General features: G+C 39.4%; 2 protein-coding genes across 6 annotated transcripts; both read left to right on the forward strand.

Moving 5' to 3' along the window:
* The first annotated feature begins 2008 nt into the window (after nt 1–2008).
* LOC141010958 (probable thiopurine S-methyltransferase) lies at nt 2009–5614 on the forward strand. Of its 5 annotated transcripts, none has more exons than XM_073484134.1 (9): nt 2009–2031; nt 2639–2764; nt 2868–2960; nt 3063–3195; nt 4263–4315; nt 4406–4480; nt 4974–5059; nt 5194–5238; nt 5335–5614. In XM_073484134.1, exons 2-9 carry the CDS (start codon nt 2667–2669, stop codon nt 5451–5453), a joined length of 702 nt encoding a protein of 233 aa, XP_073340235.1. In that variant the 5' UTR covers nt 2009–2031; nt 2639–2666; the 3' UTR covers nt 5454–5614. The 5 variants fall into 5 exon arrangements, with proteins under 5 accessions (XP_073340235.1, XP_073340233.1, XP_073340236.1 ...); XM_073484132.1 differs by having other exon boundaries at nt 2010–2120; XM_073484135.1 differs by having other exon boundaries at nt 2010–2031; nt 2642–2764.
* A 619-nt stretch (nt 5615–6233) lies between these two features.
* Nucleotides 6234–13707, forward strand: LOC141011207 (protein phosphatase 1 regulatory subunit 36). The gene is made up of 11 exons (XM_073484463.1): nt 6234–6305; nt 6551–6615; nt 7700–7783; nt 7961–8097; nt 8366–8435; nt 8518–8616; nt 8776–8916; nt 9135–9177; nt 9840–10069; nt 11703–11903; nt 13166–13707. Exons 1-11 carry the CDS (start codon nt 6276–6278, stop codon nt 13431–13433), a joined length of 1368 nt encoding a protein of 455 aa, XP_073340564.1. The 5' UTR covers nt 6234–6275; the 3' UTR covers nt 13434–13707.
* Nucleotides 13708–15043: the final 1336 nt, after the last annotated feature.

A 15043-nucleotide genomic window follows, 5' to 3' on the forward strand; every position in this document is an offset into this window, starting at 1 on the left:
AAGCTCTACATGTCTGGGATCAGCATGAGGATCGAGGCCCACAGAGCCAATTAGATGCTGATTCAATAGCAGGTTGATTTAAAACACATCGCAGCATTAGTATTTTTTATCACATATACTTGTTATGGTTGATGTAGTGTCTTGTGAACGTCTAATAACCACCGTATTTGCACGTTTAATGTGTTACAGCGTGATAATATCACGGGAAACAGAGCTGAGAGTGATGGAGCGCCTTATTTCCAAAGGGGGACCTGGGATATCTGGGACTCTCGCGCCCCCTACTGTCCAGATTAAATTATCCTCCTTCCTCTCCCCTCTGATTTCACGTTGTCTTGCTTTGAGGGGGAGATCTCTTGTCTCCTGGCTCCAGCGGAGCGCTGAGCCGATCCAAGTGTGGAGAGAGGCGAGGCGAGCTGGGCAGGCGAGACTAATCAGAGAGCGGCAGAGCGGAGGCTTTCTGAGGATTAGTGACAGCTGTCACAGTCTGAATGTGGCTTCAGTGAGCTGTCTCAGGAAAAGGAAAGGGAGAGTATCATTTATGTTAAGATTAGAAATGCTGCAATTGTTGAAATAAATAAATTAGATCCTCAAAATTGAAATTCTTCTTCTTCTTCATATTATTATTATTATTATTATTATTATTATTATTATTATTATTAATAATAATAATAATAATAATAATAATAATAATAATAATAATAATGACTGCCTGGAAAACTTAAATGATTAATCTATTTTTAAAGTAACTGTGGGTTCTGAGTGTTTGAAAGCTCCGGAGTCAAATCAAGCAAGTTGTTGCTTATAACTAACCACATCATTTTGTAGTAATGCAGCCTATGTAAAAAAAAAAAAAAAAAAGCTTTGTAGGAAAAGATTTAACACTGTTTTATAGGAATTAAATTATCTCTGTTCTTTTATTTTTTGCTTGGAAACAACTCTAGCACCTCTTCACGGACCGTTGCTCGTCCTCACAGAGAAGAACACAGCAAGTAAAAGCCAATTTAGGTTATTGAGCCCACTGAGCAGAAGGGGGTGTTGTTTTCATACATGGTTGAGGTGATGTGTATAATATAATATAAAATAATCATTGGTAATACCAGGGTTAGGCTGTTAAAAGTGAAGGCAACGTTTTTAAGTAGGATTCTGGAATCTCCGACATTCTCCATGTAATTGAATGCACCATCAGGCTCCTCCCAAACCAGAAGTAAAACCGCGCTGGGGTAAATTTATCCCAGAGTTTAGCCTGTCAGGCAAAGCTTTGTTAAACGTCCTGCCAGTTTGTCTTTTTACAAAACCACTTATTGAGAATTTACAAACGTACAAAACAATTAACAAACATTCACATTTTATGAATATAAGAAGCTACAAAATTGCTCAAGGGAACAACAGTATGGTGATTAAATAGGACTATATGCATCTTATATTTCAAGGACTGATAGTTGAATTCCAGTTATTTTAATGAGAGAAATTTGATATTAAATGAAATGAAAAAAAAAAAAAGATTTTATTTAACTTACTTAACAGAAGGGAATTCTAGCAACATGAGCATTATATGATTATAATAAACTACAAAATTGATAAAAGGAACAACAGTGTGGTTAATAAATCTTATATTACAAAGATTAATAATTTAATTACAGTTCTTTTATTGAGAGAAATGTAATAATAGATATAAAAGAAATAAAACACAAAGAAGAAAATTAATAAATAACTAAACATACAGGGAGACATGTCATGAGTATCATTCAACTTGTTAGCTATTATTCCATTGGCTTGTTGAGATTTTGGGTACAATTTAAAATAATTCATGAAAAAACTGAATTGGGAAATTAGGGTGTGTCCTGCCAGTTGGTCAGAAAAACCACAACTTGTAGATAAAGCAACAGATCGCCTGACAGACTCAACTCAGGGCACAATGACCCCCACTTCCACTGCCGGGTATTGACTGAAGCGGTTGCATGATCGAGGCTGCTGCTGCTCCTGTGCTGCTGCTGCTGCTGATCACACATTAGTTGTCTTCGTTCCAGAAAGGTACGCGCTCTGATTGAGTTAGCAAACATGCGAGGTTCAGGTTTTCTCTTGAAGGTTCTGGGGTTGGTTTTGTGCCAGGCTGCTGCCAGGTGAGCATGGACTTCTGACATTGTCCTGTCATTACAGAAGGCATCTCATGTTATGCAAGCAGTTTGGTAAGTTGTCCCTGACGTCACAGTTGGTTGATTAAGGTGGTGAATGCCTCACTTTTTCAAGCACCTGGACCAGGTATTTCAGATTTAGAACATTTTAAAGCTAAAAGCTGTAACTTTTGCCTTTTACGCATTAGAAGACAGAGTGTGTTTGCATGGACGTGACCCTTGCACTGCCCCCACTTCTGTCTATTCTGGCTTCAGCTGATTCTCCTTTAATTATCTACCAGTTGAGTCAGCTTCTCTAGGGTCAACATTCATGATGATTTTGTAACCCCACAAGCTTGTTAACTGCTCTCTAAAGGCTTGTTTACACACACACACACACACACACACACACAGTGCAGTTGTTGTTTATGTGCAGGGACGTGTGATTGTGTGCATCATGTGTACTCACCCCTGGTCTCCGTACACAGATATGAATGCTATTTTCCCACTTCTTTGTCATCCGCCAGCAGCCGGGCTCAGGCAAACATTACCAGCATGCTGGCACCGCAGTCGAACCGGGTCATGGTGCTCGGCGAATGGGAGGAACGCTGGCAGGAGAACAGGATCGGCTTCCATCAGCCTGTAGTGCACAAGTAAAGGCTCCGCTTTAATCATCCTCGTCTGTGGGATGAAGTAAAATAAAAGTTTTCCCAGTCCATGTGTGACTTTTAAAAGGTTTTTATTTTTCTTCAACAGAATGCTGGAGAGCAACATTGATAAAGTTCTTGCCGGACGGACGGGAGTTCGCTTCTTCTTCCCTCTTTGTGGGAAAGCTGTTGATATGAAGTGGTATGAAAAAGAAGATTAAAGAAGCTCACATCTATTTTCAGTTTATTTCTGCTATGTATGGACACCTCCTGTATTCCCTCTCTTTGTCTGTGTGGATCCCAGGCTGGCAGACCAGGGCCATTCAGTGGTCGGGGTGGAGATCTCTGAAATGGCTATAAAGCAGTTCTTTGAGGAGAACAACATGACATACAGCGAGGAGCCTGTCCCTGCCATACCTGGAGCAAAGGTTTACAAGGTATGTGAGCTGTACACGTTTGTAGAGACATGTTTGCTTTTCATATTTGTGCTCGTATCATCTGGATGGAGGTCATAACTATGCTTAGTTGGGGGCACATTCAAATTATACAAATGTTTTACACGCGGCAAACACATTATGCATACTTATGTATCTTTAAAGTTATAATCTTGATGATTTTCAACACACCAGAACCAGTTTTTGACACTTTTTATGGTTTGTTATTTTCAACATTTACATGAAATGATGCTACTGCCTCTAACGTTATCTCACTGATATCAGCCTCACTGTTTTACTCACTGTATCAGAGCTGTTTTAAGTTTTCTGCAAGTCTAAAAGGAAACGATTCTCTACGGCTTCACGTTCAATGTATGCAAATGTCTGAGCAGGGGGTGGCTTCACACAGCATCACTAACCACGACCATTCTTCAAACATGCACAGCCAGATGAGCGAGTAACACAACGCTTTGTCAGATTTTTGTCTTTGACTAGCTACGTAAAGGACCATACTAGTGTCTTCTCATGTTAGCTTATGTATTCACAAATCACATTTCTATACAAAACCCCTGTGGATACATATCCTGCGAGAAAAATGGTGTAGCTGTGAAACAATGTAAGGGAGAAATTGACTTCATTACAGCACTTGTTTATATAGATGTAAAACGTCATCATGCTGTACATCATGTCTTCTTTTTTTGTCATTGTATTTCATTTTCATCATACAGACAGAACGTAATGACGACTAATGACGTTCCCTAACCCGTCTAGAAAAAACAAGGAGCGCAGGCAGGATTTCATGCCTTCAGAGACCACTGTGTCGTCTTAAATTGTTTTAAAAGTTACATTAGGTTAATTGACCAAGGTCTTCGCTGCATTACCGCACAGAACAAACGTAACTTTGTCAAAAAATAAAAGCGTACAGAATGTTTTCTGTCACCCAGCTCAAGCAACCCAAAAGTAACTAAAACAATGTGGTATGCTACCAAAGGGACAATGGTGGTAAGTATAGTATGTGATCTGTAAAGGGACAAAAAAAATATTCATCCACACTGTCTTTGATTCCACAGAGCTCAGAGAAAAATATCTCCCTGTATCAATGTGACCTGTACAACTTCTCCAAGTAAGTAAACTGTATGTGTTTTGGTCCCTTTTTTAAAATGTTAATGTAAAAGATAATGTTTAACAGAAACTCTGTTTTTCCATGTCACAGTTCCACTGACGGTCAGTTCGGGGCGATTTGGGACAGGGGCTCTCTCGTGGCCATCAACCCACAAGACAGAGAAAAGTAAGATGAGATTTAAAGGTGCACTGTGTCGTTTAGGGAAAGGAATGTTAATCAGAAGAGAAAGATATTTATTGACTGATTTAAAAAAATAATGTAACGGATAAACAAACTGACCTTAATGGACAAAATGATTTCATACTGTTTTACTTTGTTTATATGTGGCGGACCCTGCCACCTTTCTAGCTTCAAACAGTTCTGGGGACCTTATTTTCCTCTGAGAACAGCTTGTTTATTCAGTTATGGAAAAAATAAGAAAAGGATATTTCTGAGTTTGTATTATTACCTCATTAATATTGTAAATATAAAAATTAAAACTACATATTGCCCCTTTAACCCCTCCACCTAAACATCCTAAAATGAAATGAACATTTCTTTAAAACAATTTAAATGTGTAATTTAAATATAATAATCATTTATTAGATATAACACAGAGAAACCACACATACTGTACGCTCCACGTTGTCTCACTACATTCTCTCACACATCACCACAGGTATGCTGCTCTCATCATTTCTCTCATGGCCAAAGACTGCAGATACCTTTTGGACACTTTGTTGTACAATCCTGAATTATATCCAGGTAAGTGCCCATATTGAGTGTGAAGCAGCAGACACTGTCTAGAGAGTCAAACACACCTCTTGGCTAAAAATACAGTGTTTTTGTATGAGTTCAGTGATAACACAAATATATTTGAGACTGGATTTCTCTTTCAGGTCCTCCCTTTTTTGTGCCTGATGAGCAAGTACAAAGCCTGTTCGGTGAGTGTTAGGAACAACCATGGCTCAGTGTCTTTCCATTCTTGAAACAGGCTACGATGAATTTGCAGTTTTTAATGGTGCGTTTCCTTTCCTCAGGGAAGAGCTGCGATATAGAGCTGCTGCAGTCAGTGGATGCCCTGACAGACAGACACCGAGGCTGGGGGCTGGACTACCTGACTGAAAATGTGCACCTCATCACTCCAAAGAGCGTTTGAAAAACTAACTTGCAAGTTCAGAGAGCTTAGAAAAGTAGATGCTGGGCATTTTATCACACACGCAGGATGAAGAGAATTTTTGCCTATGCATGTTTTTTTAATGCTTAGACATCATATGTAGTTTTGAATGCTTGACAAATTAAAACGATTTTTTATTACAAGATGTCTGTGGTTTTATTGAAACCAGCTGGGTAGCTGTTGTTTATTTGAGGCAATATAACTGTTTATAAAATAAAACTTAAGAAACAGAATTTACAACTATAATAGACAGAAAACAGAATATAAGCTCTATACTTATATTTCATCAATATTATTATTATTACATACCAGGGTAAGACTGATAGTAAGGGTTTGATTCACTTAAATTTGTTTTCGGTGGGTTTGAGAATATGTTGATTGCATTGAATTACATTCAATTGAAAATGGGTGGGGTTTTCATAAATTTGGCTTTGTGTATGTACATTTTCATGTTTCTCTTTCATTACTGGCCCATACATTACATCCACATGTGATTTCAATGCAACAGATACAATTTTTTTTTAACCATTCTTCCAGTTGCTTCCGAAACAGCTGGGAATGGCTACAAGTGGAGAAAAAAAATGCTCTGTGGTTTAAATATCAAAGTATTACTTAGGAAACATTGGACCCAAGTGTTTCTCTTGCAATGCGGAAGTGTCCTGTGAGCGTCATGAGGCCAGCTTCCTCCTCATTGGCTGTTGCCTGGATACCGTGTCCAACATTAGCAGCGGAGAGGAGGAAGGAGCAGGAGCTAACCAGGGACCTGTAACTAGAGCTAACCTGTTGAAGGTTTTATTCACGGAAATGCCGAAATATCCAGAGAAGCCGAGAAATGTAGGTTGCTACACTGAGACAGACGAATTTAAAAGTTTTGAGTGACCAGTTACGTGGCTAAAAACGTTAAATACCGCCATTATTTAACCGGTAACAAGTGGTACCGGCGTTTGTGCTGCAAAGTCAACGTCATTAACCATGAAAAAGTCCCAAGTGTCTAGTTTATTAACAGTTCATGCTAACATTTTGGGACACTTTTAAATGTCTGGTTGATATATATGAGGGATAATAACGCTATCTTTCAGGTTAGTGCGCCACCTCCAGGCCGCTGGGTCTGGAATGATGAAGCTGGGAGTGTGGAGTTTGTCAGGTGAGCCACATTACTAGCTAGCATACTGAACATGCTAACAGTCATCAAAGCACCATTAAACTATAATGCACTACTCAAAATTAGTCAGGGATTTGGGGATATGGGTGCATATATGCATGAACTGAAATGTGGGACCAAATATATTCATAAAACACAAAATAAAAATTCAGATATGTCAAAGAATAAACAATATTATATCCCAATATCTCTGACTAATTTTGAGTCATGCATAATTAGCACCCTACCTCTTTTTTTAAATATTATGAACATGGTTGTGTTACTGTCCTTTCATCTAGATGTTTCTGGATCTTCCTCGTTCAAGTAGGAGAAAGCATGAAAAAAATGTCTATAACAAGTTGAAGGAAGTGTTGATTATAAGTGAACTAGGTAAGAGTAGGCCCACCTATTTCCCATCTTTTCTTTCACTTTATATATGCAAGAATATAAAGCATCTTTAAAAACAGCGTCGACAAAGTGCTTCGACAAACAATCAAAAGCAGGAAACTCAGGAAGGCAATATTACAGAATAAACAGTCAACAGTCAAGCCAAACACAAGTAAGACTCGTCTTATGTGAGTTAAAACAAGAAGGCAGAACAGAAAATGTAAAAATACAAAAAGTCAACATGAGGCATTACGAGTAAAAGGAATAAAAGCCATAAAACAGCCAAGATCACAAAAAGAAAGAGTTATGCAAAAATAGAGAAATAAAAGAATAAAAATCAATAAAGGACGATAAGAAGACGAGGACAACACATCAGAGGAATTTAATAACAAACAAAGGGTGACTTCACATGAAAGCAAGTCTATAAAAGTAAAGATAAGATTAGAAATAACATTCTCTATGGCATACAACTTATAGTTAAAATTCCATATTCATGAACAAATGTTCATAATCCAAACCAACACCATGTTATCATGTAACATTTTTAGTTAGCATGACCTTTTTAAAGGTATTAAATAAATTGAATACAATGCATATAACATGAAATCTAGCATTGTAAAACGGGAATGTATCTACGTTTGTACCTTTGTCTTTAAACATGTGTACAATAAAGATGCAAATAAAACTCCCTCTTTTCTAGTTCTGGTCCAGCAGAGGAGGCTGTTTTGAAGGAAAGGAGGCAATCCAACGCCAATTTCAAGGATCTTCAGCAGCGATCAGAGTGGTAGGCCTGCATGAACCAGCAGCATTCAAAAGTCTTTTCCTTTAAATGTTTATACATGTTATTTAGCTGTGATTGTAATTATTTGAAAGGCAAAACAAATGTTGTTAATTGCAGTTACTCTTTACTCTTCATTTGAGACCAACGTGCACATGTTTATCATGACTGCTGTTTCCCCAGGTTGGCTGCCATCTGTATGTTGAACCATAGAGGGCGCCAAAGCATTAGAAAGAGCCTGAGCCCTGCTCACCTGAGTGCTTACAGGTCCTCGGCGATGAAGAGGCGAGGAGACCGAATTACCATCGATGATGTCAAACGTAAGTGTCGATCTGTTGTTGAACTCTGCAACAATAATACTGCATGACTTAAATCAGCTGATCCTTTTTTTGTCTGGTAGTTGGTGAAAAAATAGGAGTTTGCTGAGTGCGAACATAAAAGAGTACCTTCATATCTAATCCCATCAAATATAAAGTAAAACTAAACTTTGCTCTCAGGTTAGCGTGAAAGCATTCAGCCAGAAAATGATGCATTTCTATACCGAGTGAGTGCTGGATGACCTTCAACCCTCTTCTCTCTGTGTCTTAGATGTGGCTGTTGGTTTGCTGCAGGAGAATTATTCGCTTCCCATTCCGCTTTGCTTCATGACTGTATTGAAGTGAGGAATAAAAAGACATGTTTTCATCTAAACATACACACAGTTTGGCTTTGCTGTTTATTCTATTCTATTCTCTGTCCAGGAGTAAAGAGCTTGATGACGTCCTGGCTGCCCTTCTCCTTTACCTGTCTTGTTTCTTCGAACACAAGTCTCTAGAGAATAAACCCAAGTCTTTAATGGCGTAAGTATGCTCAGAACAAAAGAGTGTGTGTCCGCCTTTAATGTAATGCAGTGGTAATTTAGTGGTATTTTTTTGTATCACAGTTACTAAATGTGTTTCTTCCCCTCTTCTCTGTCTTGTATTTCTACACCCTCACTCTCTTTCTAACAATCCTCCCAGTGTAGACATCATCACAGAGCACCGGGTGATGGCGGAGGCTTTGGCCAAAAAGGAGATAGCTCAAAAGAAGCTGGCTGTCTGCTACTTCGGTCTAATCATGGGCCTGGAGATAGAGCAGCACCAACACACATCGTATCACAAGTGAGCGTCTGTTCAGATTCAGAACAGGTGTTAGAGAAAGAAAGTGTGATTCTCTCTGCAATATTTTCACTCGCTTGTCTGGTTATCAGGATGCATCACTCATCCCACCTTTTCAAAATGGCTCCCGGGGAACCATTGTATAGCTGTTGTGAATGTCTACAAACATTCATAGTGCATCACTGTTATCTGTATTCCAAGTTCTCATGTGTTTTTTCCAGGGGCCAGATGTCATCAAACCGTACAGAATGGCTTCTACATGCGGTATGTGCAGTAAGAATCCTATAATGTGCTCCAATAAAATGTTTCAAAGCTTAATAAGACTTTTAGGAACCTTTTAGGAAACGGTTACCGTCTCCTAACCAATTCCCACTGTTTTAAAGACTTGATAAATCTGACCCGTAACTGACCTGAAAGTTCTTTCCCTGCAAATGCAGCATGTTGAAACATTCAAAACTACATATATTGCCTCATCTGCACAGAGAAAAACTGAACCTTCAGCTGTCAGAGTGAAGGCCAGTTCACCATCTGTGAATACAGACGGCAGTGAGCAGAACAGAACGACATTGAGTGTTGGTTATGCCTGGTGGCCTTAATGAATTAGTTAGTGGTAGGGGATGTTGACTTAACACAGGTGCTTTGCTTTGACAGGCTCTCCCCAGTATTTAGCCAGGTGGGTGGAAGGGGGAGAAATATCACGCTAAGAGCAGCAGCTTGTTGTCTGCTCTATATGTGACCTGTTTAGGACAGAAATAGCTGTTGTGACCTTTTAAAAATACAGAATAAGTGGCTGCCTGTGTTTTTAGGTAGAATTAAGGATTGAATTAAAAAAACAGGTGAATGAATGTCTAACTATCAAATGAATTAAGAGTTCACATTCTTCCCTCTCTTCTCATCCTTCTGTGTCCTCACCCTCTTGTTTCTAGTGTTTGTACAGCTTCTTCTGTTTTGTGGCCTGGGTGACATTTGGCAGAAAGGACCTGAGAGACATCCAAGAGGAGGTGGGGAGACTTTTGTACTCTGACACCTTCAACTTGGCACTCAGGAACAGCACCGATGGGGACTCGGGTATGACCTTCTCTGCTGTTAATGGTTCAGTGAAGACGGAAGAGGCTGACCCCAAGGAGACGGGACGTAATGGCACATTCAGGCACAGGTACGTCGAAGCGAAGGAAAGGCTGGGTAGAGGTGGCATGTGATACCATCAGTGTCGGTATGTACTTTTTAAGAGTAGAAGACAACCTCGTCAATTATTTATTATGTGTATTTTGCTACTATGTAGGTTCATATCTCTGTGAACTTATCCTGTACATTCTCCCCACAAAAACAGTATGACAGGGTAAGCTACAAATGCCTTGGTGTTAGTAAAGTCCCAACTAGGGATACATAGAAATTCTCTCTTGAAAGATGGATGTCTCGATGAAGAAAAGTCAATAATCGGCTATAAAACGATAAAACACGATTTTTGACATTATGATTGGCTGTTAAACTTGAATTCAGCCGGGCTGTACGTTCCCTACGGCTGAACCAACTGGATGGTGAAACATAACGGAAGTACAGAACTGACATAAACATGTGCATCGTGTTTTTGTTCTAAGCTGGGCTACATCTTGAATTTTGAGGTGTGGATGGTTAAGTGTAAGCAACGAAGAAGGAAGTAAATTAATCTGTTTATTTTAATTGTGCATCATAACAAATATGTTTTGTTTTTAAATTAGCCAGTAGTCATACAGTAAGAAGAAATTAATCCTGTGTAAAGATCAAAAAGTTTGGATGCATCGATAAATACATTATCGTATATATAATATATATTTCGGTAATAATGCTCTGTGACTTCATCACTACCAGCAAAAACTTTCACATAGAAGTAGACATGTGATCCATTGTTATTATAGAAATATTCATTATAACTGCTTGAACAGATTTGTTCTGTTGTCTAACCATCAGTATGTGTTACCAGCCTCACTCTGATTTGATCTATTAGAGTAAATAACTTAATAGCTCCGGCAGTAATGTCGTCTGTGTTTGATGGACGTCACGTCAGACCTCTGACTGGAACATGATTGATGTAGACAGATTCATAGCTTTGTCCGATAGCAGGGACTGTCTGACAGACCGTTTTATGTTGCATTGCTGTGTCTGACACAAGATTGGCAGTTGTGTAAGCTGTCAGGGGCCTCAGAGCTCTTTCCTGCTGTCAGGCTGAGACCAAACAATCAAAAGCTGGGCCTGAAGCTCGCTCTCCTCCTGAGGGTGGATGTACATGACATGATTTGTACGAGCTCCAGCAGTTTCCAACTGTCTGGCAGACACTAAAAAGATTGTAAAAAAAAAAGAAAAATCCATTTGATTATATATATTTTTTGTACTTGTTCTGGAATAAGCACCTGGATCTTGAGGATTTGGCTCCCATAGCAGCTTTCCTGATTAATTAGTTCTGGAGATTTAAGTTTCAACCATGAGCATTATAGGTATGTATGACAAAATGGAACATGTGAGGAATGTCTGCTTTTCAAAATGCTTATACAGCTGTTGTCTGTGCATGAATGAGCTATTATATAAACAGATCGTCAATATTATAATATTTGGTTTAATTAAAAAGTTTCTCTTCTACTTTTGTTCTCTCAGTTGAGTCAGTAAAATGTATCAGAGAGAGTAATTTGTACACACTCATTGCCCTCTGTGCCTCTTTCACACATTTGCATGTTTGCCTGTGGTGTTTTTTTTATATATACACTAAATTCATAACATTTTCTGTCCCTGCTCCTTGTCCTGACTTTTTTCCAAAGAACGTCCCAGCGGCGTCCCGCCCTCGGCACTGTAGTTAATCAGCGATCCCCACTGATGGTGTCTCTGCTGCCCTCATCCAAAGAACAGTCACCCCATCTGTTCGTCCGCAGCCCAGCCAGGAGGCAGAGCCCTCTGCAGGCCGAGCTCTGCGACATCAAGGCTCTGACGGAAAAGCTCAACCAGCAGCTGGCCAGCGTCAGGTGGTGAAAAACATGACAGAATATGCCACTGATAATATAAAGAGGGTGGGATTTGTTTTGATCATTGATATGATTTATCTGTGTCTCTACTGCTGCTATGTGCACAGTGATTTATGGTTAGAAAGTGACTTGGGACCACTGAGGTAGCAGAAATATTTCAGACAAACTAACAGTGATGGAATTCAAAAATAATGTTGGATCCGATAATCAGCCAGGCTGATAATTGATTGACCTGCAGGATAAAGTATATACAGTACATACATTTAAATAATATGTACAATTTATCTATACTTGCACTTTTGATTCTTAAATACATTTATTGCCAGGAAATTAATTTTAAAACATTTAAAATTAGATACTCAGACTTTTACTTAAGTACTATTCATATGAGCTGGAATGGGCTGCTTATGTTTTGAGTATGTATGTGGGGAAAATCTACCATAACATCTACCATCCATGTGAGGCTGAAAAAGCCAAAACCAGAAGCTCAAAGCTGCATAACGCTGCAGAGTGAAGTGGTAACTTTAGTGGGTCAAGTGTCGCAGTTGATTGTGATTCAATGTAAAAACAAACAAAAAAAAACCCTCTTGCCTGTTTTGTTTGACTTCTTGAAAATGAGCAACGAGTACAAAAAAACTGAGCACTATTGTGATTATGTGCAGTCAAACCCACCCACTCTACATGATGTAATAAAGAATGCTTTGTCTGGCTCTAACTGAATAACAGTGGATTTCATATGTAGCAAAATCTTAATCGTCATCTAACTAGATCAGCTGAAAGAGTAGAATTATTCATTGTCTAATACTTCCTACATATATACAAATATTGTGTATATTTAATGTGTGATTATTGTGCCAACATAGCAAAAAGTACAGATGTGTTCATCTTTTTTTTATTTTGTACATTTTATTTAAACAGGAAGTCCCTTGAGATTAAAATCCCTTTTTGAGGGAGACCTGTCCAAGATAGCTAACCATTACAAAGTTAAAGAAATGATCAAATAGAGCATGTCAACAACGGACATAAAGGAGTTTAAGGAATAAAAATAATAAAAGGAACGAAAGATACGGAGTAGAAATTGCTCTTTTTGAAATCAGGGAGAAAAAATCATTAAGCTGTAGTGTGTTCTGAAGGTTATTCCATGACCAGGGGGGAAAAATTGGAAAAAAGATGCTCCTGACTTGGGTTGTGAAAAACAAACAAAAATGAATCCGTCTTACTCCATGTACTCTCTCTCTCTTCATTCTTTTTTATTAAATCAGCTTTGGGATTCTTGGCATGCCATTGAGACAATTCAGTCCCAGTACCCTGATACCCTATGAAGAAGAGAAAAACAACAGAGACGAGGAAGAACCAGGGAGTGACGTTAATAACAACAGCGAGGATCATCCTGGCATCCATGTTCGAGGCGGCAGCGCGTCCTTCGTGGGACCCAAGTCGACAGGTCTTGCCAGATATGGCAGCACCACCCACAAGAACGCTAGACTCTCAGCGCATACCGTTCAGGCAGTGACCTCAGACGCTGAATAACTTGCAGGTGAAAGTTTGCATTTTTATTGACACAATGCAGACATTGCATGTGCGAATGCATTCCTCAGCACAGCCAGAAACACAGGGTCAGAAAGAGAGAACAGAAAGTAGCAGGTTTTCATTCTGCCCTGCTCATGTGGGGCTCATTTTCAAAAGCACCTCCCTGGACTGTCATCACACACACCGTATTTGCTCCTGAATTTAAATCACTGTCTTATTTGCCAGCTGGTGGTGCTGTTGAATAAAATATAATGAAATCCAGAACAACTTTGAAGGTCTGCACTTTCTATAGAGCCTGAAAAAATATTCAGTTCACATATGAAAATGAAGGAAGTCTAGCACGTTGCATGCATAATTCACACTGGATTACATGTTTTTGGGGAAATCAAACGATGCGGCCTTTATGGAGTTTGTCATCTCGACAAGTACACCTTTCTTTTTATTTACATCATTGAAGGCTTCCCTTTAGACCACTGAGTCATCCTGTGTCCTGGCCTCACAACAGGCCATCAATAATATGACCTCATGCCACACATGCGCACACACACACACACATTCTCACACACCGCTCTCTAGCCAGGATTGGTAGCAGAAGGGGCTTTGGCTTCACCCTAATTGGCTGCATAATCTGGGACACCAGGAGTGGAGCTAAGCCCTCTGAGGAGGAGGAGGAGGAGGCCTGGGAAGCCTGTGCATTAGATTGGGGGATGGGTGACACGATTTATTTTAAATTAGTTTAAAGAATTAAAGTGCTCTGGTGTAAATTTAAACTGTTTCACACCAGGAACGATTAAGTCAAGCGCTTCCTCCGTTTTTGTTTTTTTTTCTAAATTGTTCAAATTGATTCAAATCAAACGGGACCTGCTTCTTTCTCCCCTCTTCTTCTGCTGTCGTGTCGTCGTCCCCCGACAGCTACTTTCACCTGTTCTCTGCTGCAGTGTCGCTAATACCAGGCAAGCAGTCAGATACTTGACACAGTGAAACCTACTTTATCAGTGAAAACGTCCTTTTCCCTGGACTGACTGAATAATCAAAGAGGTGCTACAGTGGCAGTGGAGCAGAAACTCTGTAATCAATATAAATGAAAGGAAAAGATTGGCTGTATTCTCGACTACCATCTTAAAGAAGTAGTTCCAAGTTGTTGGAAGTAACACTTTTTTGCTTTCTGTCTGAGAATTAGGGGAGATCAATACTAGTCTCAAGTTTGTGTGGAAAATATCTAGCTTGAGCCAGATATCTTAGCTTAGCATAAAGAATGGGGGTAGCTAGCCTCGGTCTGTCCAAAGGTTATGAACAAGATAGGTGCTGAGCTTTAAAATGCAAGGAGTTGGCAGAGCCAGGCTAGCTGTTCCCCCTTTTTTCAGTCTTTACGCTAAGCTACGTTACCAGAGACATTATAAGAGATGTCTTGGTGACCATTAAAAGTGACGATAGATAGATAGATAGATAGATAGATAGGGGCGCAGTCTTGTTAGCCCAAAATAACTGCCCAGGGGCATTGCCAAGATGGTGGCCGAGTGGCTAGACCTGCCTGTAAGGATTTTGACGATACCCACAACGTAAGCTAACAGCTACACAAGCTTACAGCTCCATAAGCTAACAGTTACATA

Source organism: Pagrus major, chromosome 16 (assembly GCF_040436345.1).
Source record: "Pagrus major chromosome 16, Pma_NU_1.0".
Classification (NCBI taxonomy): Eukaryota; Metazoa; Chordata; class Actinopteri; order Spariformes; family Sparidae; genus Pagrus; species Pagrus major.